Source organism: Furipterus horrens, unplaced genomic scaffold, assembly GCF_987537825.1.
Source record: "Furipterus horrens unplaced genomic scaffold, mFurHor1.1.pri manual_scaffold_9, whole genome shotgun sequence".
Lineage (NCBI taxonomy): Eukaryota > Metazoa > Chordata > Mammalia > Chiroptera > Furipteridae > Furipterus > Furipterus horrens.
In genome coordinates, this window is record NW_028327179.1 from 95,362,564 (window position 1) to 95,371,006 (window position 8,443).

Here is an 8,443-nt window from a genome sequence, read left to right on the forward strand (position 1 = left end):
AAGTCCTTCGGTGCCTCACTATTGCTGGCATCAGCAGCACTGACCTGGTCAGCTCTGGTCTCTGCACGAAGGGGAATCAGGCGATGTCTGTTCCCTCGGGGTATCTGAGTAGGACGTTGTGAGGCTGCTTTAGAAAACCGATGAAGTTTCACTGGTGAAGAGTTACTGTTGTCAATTAATGGAAAAGAATGGACTAATTTGCTTGGATTGGCTTTTGTTCTTTTTCTACTCCCTGTAACCGGCGGTGAAGGGTGGGCTGTGTGTGGACAGTTATTCTAATAGTTTGACTCCAGCACCATTTAGTGAGGTAAAGCTGTCCTATGCTAAGTAGGCTGTTAATATAGTCAGCAGAGAGCTTAGTGTAAGGCTGGTGGTACCTACCTAAAAAAGGAATATCTACCTTAAATTGAAATAATTTCTCATCCAAGAGTTGACTCACTCACAAGAAGTACCGAATAACAAACGCTTCCTACTTTCCCTAAAGGATTTAATTTCATTCTAGTTTTTAAACGTGGGATCTGTAAAGCCCAAGAACTGGGTACGTGTGGGCTATTTAAAGTCAGTCGGTCTTGAATTCAGGCACAGCTCTCGACAGCAAGTAAAGTTCCTCTACCCAGAAAGCGTCACAATGCTAATAATCGAGAGTCCTCGTGGGAAGAATTACTCACAGGACCCCACGGGGTTCAGTGGATCGTGAGCCCTCTGCTTAATCTCATCAGAGACGGAAAGAACTGGCCGCGTCCTTGCACCCAGTGCAGTGGCCAGCACGTGTTTCCACGCTTGCCTTTCCCTCCGCGAACAGGAGCAGAAAGGTGCGAGACCCCAGGCTGCGCGCTGAGGGCACGGAGTGTCTCCAGGCTAGCCAGTGCGCCCTACTTCTGCCCGAGGTAAGCAGGCGGCGCTGTCCCGTGGCTCTGGGGGCTGTCTTGGCCTCTCCTCCTTTCTGCTCGCTCCTCCTTCCTCTCTCTGGACAGACCCTCACTGAGGCCTGGGGTGTGCTGGGCGAGTCGCCAGGCTCTGGCTCATGGACGGCAGCCCGGCAGAGGACAGAACGTAGTACTAGTTTTTAACCAAGGTCCTCTAACGTGGTCTCTGGATCTCCTGAGCTACGCCCGCCCCCCATGTAAATTATGCAGAGTTACTATATATTATCACTCAGAAAACAAGCAAATGTTAACGGTGGATTCTACCTTCACATTTGCGATGAAAAGACCTGGAAGCAGTTTTCAGAATGTCACTAAATTCTTCTGTACTGTGAAAGGCCTCGCCTAGAAGAATAACCTATAGAAGTGGAAAAAGTTGGAAATACCATCTCAGTCGTAAGATTGGTTCTTCCATTAGCAGTACCTCAGAACAGAGTTGCTACAGGTCGCCTCTGCACACTTAGGCCACTGTGCTGCTGTGTTCCGGAAGGACTGCGGTGTCCCCACAGGGGTGGCGCCAGGCTCAGCACAGACACGTCGAATTGACGGCGTGAGCTCTGGCGGAGCTTCGTGGACGCTCAGTGGCACTTGCTCTGAGCGCGTCCTGAAGCAGAGCCTAGGAAACAAGCGGGCGGCCACCCTGGGCCTCCTAAGACGTGAGGAAGATGGGGGCCTTTAGCATATCACGTGTATGAATTCCTTCCGTAAAGAGGGGGCAGGACCCCTGTCTTTTAATATACATTTGAAAATTATAACCTTGCTTCTCAAATCCCAGAATACTCTGGTAGAAGATAAAGGCCAAAAAATAAGTAAAACCTTTTTTGTGGATGGGATGTTTCCAGAACCAGCACTGAAAGTGTCTTCAAAGAATGTAGACTGTGTCCTCAGAGAGGGTGGACGACGGGCCCCCCTCCCCCCAACGCCTTACGCACCAGCTCCTCCCCTGCCCCCCGGCCCCCCCACTGCGGGGCGGTGAACACTGTCCTCTCCGCAGGGCACGGCGGGCTCCTTCAGCATCGACAGCGAGGAGTACGAGGCGATGCCGGTGCAGGTGAAGCTGCTGCCCCGCAAACTGCAGTTCTTCTGTGACCCGAGGAGGAGGGAGCAGCTGCTGCCGAGCTCAGCCCCGTGAGCGCCCGGAGGCCGCCGGAGGGACCGAAGGTGACAGCGCCTCCCTGCCCCGCAGCGTGCCTGCCTTCTCCATTAGCAAATGCTTTGCCTTGTGCGACAGCTGCTCCCTCCTCTGGCCAGTTCAAGGTCGTTCGCGCACACGAGTAACCTCGCTCCTCCACTCCTGTCCGTCCCGTGGCCCCCGGAGGCCCTGCCGCCGTGCGCTGGCCCCGGCTCTCCCGTGGGCGCTGCTGCTCGGTGAGCTGTGACTTACTTGTTTCAGTTTGAGCCTCGATCCAAACATGTGGGTGAGGTGTTTCCCTTTTCAGCCATGGCTGAAATACTGTAAAATACTAGTTTGTTTTTTATAGTGTTTCTTAAATGTTGGTTTGCATGCTGAACCGTCTGGGGTGCATGCTGGTAACTGACCTGGGGTCCCACCCACACCTAAGTAACTCAGTCCGGGTGGAGCCCAGGAATCTTCATTTTCTCTAAAAAGCAGCCGCCCTGCCCCGGGGATTCTCCTCTAGGCAGCCCCCAGCGCCACCGGGACCACGGGCTGTGAGACAGTGGATTCCCTAGAAGTATTCTGACAAACCTTGTATCGCGTCGCAGTTTTAAGTTGACATCTAAAATTTTCATGGGAAGTTAGAGTTGCCAAAGTATGTATGTTCCGCTGTCCTGTAAATATCGGTATTTTAAAATACAAATGTTACTTCACTCTTTTAAACATATTCAGTGTAATTTAAATACACAGTTTGACACTCATCACCCATTTACAAAAAAATAAAGTTCTTTAGAAGCAGAAATTTTAAAGTTGGCTTTTCTCCTTGTATGCTTCCACACCGTCTGCAACAAAGAATGCTCTCATGGTTCAGTCTGTTTTCCTGCTTGGACTTTTTAGTTCTTTATGAAGTATAGACTGTTATAATTATTGATGTACAATGGATGAAAATAGTATTGTAAGACTTTGATAATTAAAAATTAAAAATTAATTGCATTAGAATGTTCTTTTTAAATTTTTTAAAAAAATTTATTGTTCTATTACAGTTGTCCCGTTTCCTCCTCAGAATGTTCTTTATCCTAATCAGCTCATTCATCACTAAGATGAAATAGGACTCAGCACTATGTTCCTTCCTTGCTCCATTTTTTGTAGCTGTAAGTGCCTAACTAGATGAGATAGATTTCTGTTGCAATGTCTGTGGCTCTTCAGATTCCTTTGGAGTTAGATGTCAGAAATCACTGTGATATCATCAGAACTTATTAACAATGATGTTTCAATAGCTTTATTATATCTTCCTCTGGGCTGCGAAAGCGGAGAACAGAAACCAGCTGATCTGCTAGCCAGTCATCATCATTACTTCGAATCCCACCCCTGCCGTGTTCCTTCCTTCAGGGCCCTCGAGGCTTTCTGCTCTCCAGGGCCGAGCACCAGAGGAAGGGGCAGTGACGGGGGCCTGGCAGGCCTCACCTCCGGGCTCGCTCAGGCGGATAACTCCGATGCCCATGCCCACGAGCCCCCTGCAGGCCGATGCTCTACAGGATCACAAAGCAGCTACGAACAGCTCATGCGTGAGGAGCACGAGAATAAGGCTCACCTGTGTCTTCTTCAGAGCGGTGGTAAAAGCTGTACTTCTGCCAAAAAAAAGTTACAGGTGGGTCCAAACCTGCAGCGCAAGGCTCACCCCTTCCACCCTGCGCACGGAAGGGAGAGGAGATACAGCAGTCCCTCTCTATATCGCGGTTCAGTTATAGCAGCCTCACTCTATCACGGGATTTTAAAAATATTATATTTATTTATGGCGGATTTGTCGCTATATTGTGGGATTTTGTGGTACTGTATACATATGTTGTTAAAGTGACGTAGGTTTAAGAGTGTAGAATATGTTTAAGAACATAAGTAGTGTTTATAAAAGTGTGGAAAAGGTTAATAAGGGAGTGGGAAAGGTTAAGGGACTGGGAACAGTTTATAAGTGTGTGGGAAGGGTTTATAAAGCCTTAAAATATATATAAATACTAAAATAAATGTAAGGTTCTTTGTGGATTTTCACCTATTTCGGGGGGTGGGGGGGTGGGTCTAGAACGTAATACCCACGCGAGCTGAGAGAATTGAGCACGTCCTAACCAGCCCAGCTAGGACACCACGAGGTGTGGGGCTGAGTGGCTTGAATTCTCCCACCGAAATAACGGAACACAGGATGGGGGAAGGATATTTAATCCAGATTAAAATTTTTATTCATTTTAAATACAGCTATGCCCTGGTGTAAATTGTTTTCCTGATTTAAACTATTTCCTGTGAGAATCGGGTTTGCTTATCTGCTGTCCTTTCATGCCACGTCCCTGCAAAGGCCATTTCAGTGCAGCGGGGGGACCAGCCACCCCTGCCACGCAGGCCGGGCACGGGAGGCCCCCGCCTCCTGTGGAGTATCGACCTTCCGTCAGACAGCTCCACTCACAAGCTGAGATTGTTTCTATTAGAAATACAGCAGATGCTTTCCATTAAATACATTTTAATAGAAAGCCTTCTGCTTAACCCACGGCCGATTTGCATGCACAGTTATGATCGCTGTATGTCCTGTGCCCTATACAAGCAACGGACTCACCTGTTCTAACAACCCTAAGAGTAGGAAGTATCACAGTGGTCGTATGGCCTAGAGAGGAGGAGCCTGACTTTGAACACATCGCCAAAATGTTAGCAGTTTGCCGCCTGAAAATAAGGTTAAAAAGAAAATGAAACTTGAATGTCTACATACACACCCAGATAAGGTCCATAGGTCAATCGTCCATATGTAAAATATGGTAGATTGTCTTAAAGTGACCTGTGGTGGGAAGAGACGTGTAGCAAAAGGGCTTCGGTCACTGCAGGGTCCTTCTTGGAAGCCGTCTGATGGGACGGAGGGAGCGCAGTCCTGGCCTTTCTGGTGGCCCAGTTATTCCCAGCGCGGTTCCCATTTCCTGGAGGATGCGTGTCCGGGCGCCGGCCTCCTGGAGCACAGGCGCCAGCTCCCGGCGCCCCCCCCCCCCCCCCCACGGGGGCGCAGGCTGTGCTCCGGCACTCCTTCCCACCACTAACCTCCTTTCTGGGACGAGGCGAAGGACAGCAGCACACGTGTTCATGTTAAAATGTGAATTTTAATTGTAAAAATTGTCTTCTGTAAATATAATTCTAGCCACCTCTCCGCACGCAGCTTGGTTCAGATATATACAGATACCACATCCACTGATGTTACTGGTACCGCGGAGCAGAATCACTTCGAGAAACATTTACTCTGAAATTCCGGATCACCCCAGCCGGCTTTAGGCCTTTGGAACGATCACCACTGAAAACGGCAAGACTAACAGACCTATAAGCACGAGTACACGGGGTAAAAGTGACCGACTGACACTGATGTCATCATATGAGGTAAAGGCTTGCAACAGAAATAGATTCCGTTTCTCTTATTGCTCTAACTGATACCGGGGTGGTAATCAAAGAGAGGCTTGACCTGGGAGGCGCAGGCCAGCGAGGCTTTTCCTAACTTGCAAATAGAGGCAAACCTTTTTTTTTTTTTCCCCCAAAGCTGTAACATGTTCTTTTCAGGAAAGGTTTATTTCCCAGAACTACATAAAGTTTAGCCAACGAGCTTCGGGTACATAAGGAAGTTAATTTTGTTTTCCTGTCCTGTCCCCTGAATACCCCTTCCTACCCTGTCTGTTCAAAAGCCCAGGACCTACCCTTCCCCTCACTGTGGTCTTCGTGGGCTCACTAGACTGAAACTCTCCCTGATGCCACCTTCAAAAGTTTCTTATACTTTATCTTGGCTTAAGTTTGCCTAGAGGAAGTTTTCACTCTAATATGAAAAACAAAACAAAACTAGCAATCAGCTAACTTAGTGACCTCTGTGTAGATTTTTCAGTTTTGGGATCATCTCTGGCCAATTTTTAATGCCCTCCCCCACCCCCTGCATTACCCCAGCTGCCCTCGGAAAGCAGGGAAGTGGGTCCTTAGTCTGGACGGGCCTTCTATGGCGACCATGTGATCCCGCGGACCTCCTCCTGCAGTAATCAAATCACTTCTGAATTTAGATCCTGTTACCTCTGAAAGGCCATGCTATGCTGAGCTTCTAGAATAAACCAAAGAAACAAAAGCAGAGCTTTACTTCGCCATTACTATTTATATATTCAATAGCACTAGAAAATCCTGATTTCCTTTCTGAATGCGCGGCTTCATCCAGCCGCCCATTTCCAACTCCAAAAGTGAACGGAAGTGCCGGTTATAAAACTATTTTCCACATTACCCCCTTTTGTACGAGAGTTTTACCTAAGGCTGGGACTACATGTCATCCTCCCTGGGAGTGTCAAGTTTGTCCTAAAGCACGCTATTAAGACTTCACAGTCTTTATTCACTCTCCAAACATTTAAGTCATAAAACTTACGGGGTCTCAGTTGCTTCCAAATTCCAAAACTGTCCCTTCTAGGATTACAGCTTGGAAATCTCTTTCCATTTCAATGTCTGCATACTCATTTCATCACACAGTAATATTGATACAAAAATAAACTTCCATTTCTTATAAGAAAAACATGAACTTAATTCACAGTTAGCCTTTTCCCATAACACTCCGCGCTCCAATAGCTCCTGGGAACAGAGGTATATTAGTAACACAAATGGAATATTCAAAGTCCATGACTTGGGAGTAAAAGGAGCCCTTAACTCCTTGTCTTCCCCTACCTGAATCGGAAAACGGTTTTCCTGAAATGAGGGGGCAGGAGCCTCTGCGTCCGCAGGGTCCTCGCCGAAGGACAGGAAGGACAGCGGAGAAGGGCAGGGGAAAGCCGAGGCCTGGACGTTCCTCCGGTTCTCAGCCCACTAGCGAGGAGCCTAACGGAGGTGAAGCTGTGTGTGCATGTGGGTCCCCGGCTGAACTTCCTTGCCGTGTTAGAACTCATCACACTAAGGCAAGTTCACCGTCAATCAGGACGTTGCCTTCTGATGTCACCCCCCTCCTTGACCTCTGCAAGGATGAGCTGCTCTGGGACTGGAGAAAGCCGCTCAGTCTGTGCCCTGGGCCATGCACTTTCATTATAAAAAAATAATAATAATTACGGTCCCTGAGGTCCGAGCCTCTTCCTGGAGGGTCCCTGTACTACCATTAAAAGGAGAATTCATTACTGCCTTTTGCAAAAGGTTCCCTAAAGGCCTCAGTTTAAAGGTGAATAATCTCATCTTTTTACTGTTTGAAGGGCTTTCAGTGTATCAAGACAAATAGCCAGTTTGTCCTCATCGCCACGGGAAGGAAAAGTAGTGGGTCGGCTATGATTTAATTGATCTTTACCTCTACCTTCTGGCTAAAAGATCACAGGCTATTACACTGATAAATGAGTCTTCTCATGTGGTATTTAGAATTATCTGCACCCCGGGCTACAATTCAACTTCCCGTCCTGACTTTCCCATGGAAGAAAACAAGGTTAAGTCACCGATGCAAATTCCTATGCTAAATTATTGCCACCGCGACATCCCTCGGTGAATTCGGCGTCCCTCCTCAGCCAGGTGGAAGAAGAGGTGCCGGGCACGTGCCTTCTCCTGCAGGGCTGTGCCGGTTCACAGAGGCCTGCACGGGGCTCAGCTGGGACACGTGCACTGGACAGATCTGCACGAGGCCTGAGCAGAGCTCTGTGATTGACGGAAGCCAAAGCTAATTCTCAACCAAGGACTCAGCCATCCTTTTCATTGGTAGGAGATGAGCCCTACCATTTCTGACTCCTTCCAAACAAAGGGTCCTAACCTAGGGGACACCTGGACACTGTCACAAAGACTGAACACTACCATCTGTCAAGCCAGCAAACTTGAAAAAACCCACTTTAGCATCAGTAAACTGCAAGGCTGGATTCCAGACCTCTCAAGGACTCTTGCCACCTGGAACTTCTAACATGACCTCAGCTGTGCATACGGCTCAGAGGGCAGCCCGGGAGTCAGGTGTACACACTCGGCTGGGATGCTAGATTGGGCTGAAATCCCCCAGGGGGCTCAGCTGCTGGGGCAATGCCTCTCAGTCAAGGGACCACACCCATTCCAGAAGGTCCGTGGTCACAACGATCACCCCTGGCCCTCCGGAGCTTACCGACCTAGAAGGTAGGACCTCAAAGGATGCTCACCAGCATCTTCCAAACCAAAGTGGATGGTTTCTCAGAAAGTATTTCAACAGTGACAGGAAACAACATCCACACGGCTTCCAGCTTCTGCCGTTACTGCACAGGGGTTCTTGCCTGGTACCTCACAAACTCATTCCCCTTCAAGAAAACTGGCGGCAAAGGATGCTGTGCTGGGCTGCCCGCCTGAGGCACTGGGGAGAAGGCAGGGGGACAGGAGAGACAGGTGCAAAGGAAGCCTTCAGAAGGGGACCTCCATATCTCAATCAAGGCAAGAAGTACCA

General features: G+C 48.7%; 1 protein-coding gene and 1 long non-coding RNA gene across 2 annotated transcripts in view; one reads left to right on the forward strand and one right to left on the reverse strand.

Moving 5' to 3' along the window:
- Nucleotides 1-3,021, forward strand: part of AGK (acylglycerol kinase) — a 73,567-nt gene extending 70,546 nt beyond the window's left edge. The window contains exons 15-16 of the mRNA XM_090287596.1: nucleotides 803-887; nucleotides 1,918-3,021. Of these exons, the coding sequence (XP_090143722.1) occupies nucleotides 803-887; nucleotides 1,918-2,055 (223 nt within the window). The 3' untranslated portion in view covers nucleotides 2,056-3,021. The remainder of the gene's footprint in view (nucleotides 1-802; nucleotides 888-1,917) is intronic.
- Nucleotides 3,022-3,303: 282 nt separating this feature from the next.
- Nucleotides 3,304-5,037, reverse strand: LOC150002234 (uncharacterized). Its single transcript, XR_016513150.1, has 2 exons — nucleotides 4,637-5,037; nucleotides 3,304-3,668 (listed from the first exon to the last, which is right to left on the reverse strand). It is a non-coding gene; the product is annotated as an uncharacterized LOC150002234 (long non-coding RNA).
- Between the last annotated feature and the right edge of the window lie 3,406 nt (nucleotides 5,038-8,443).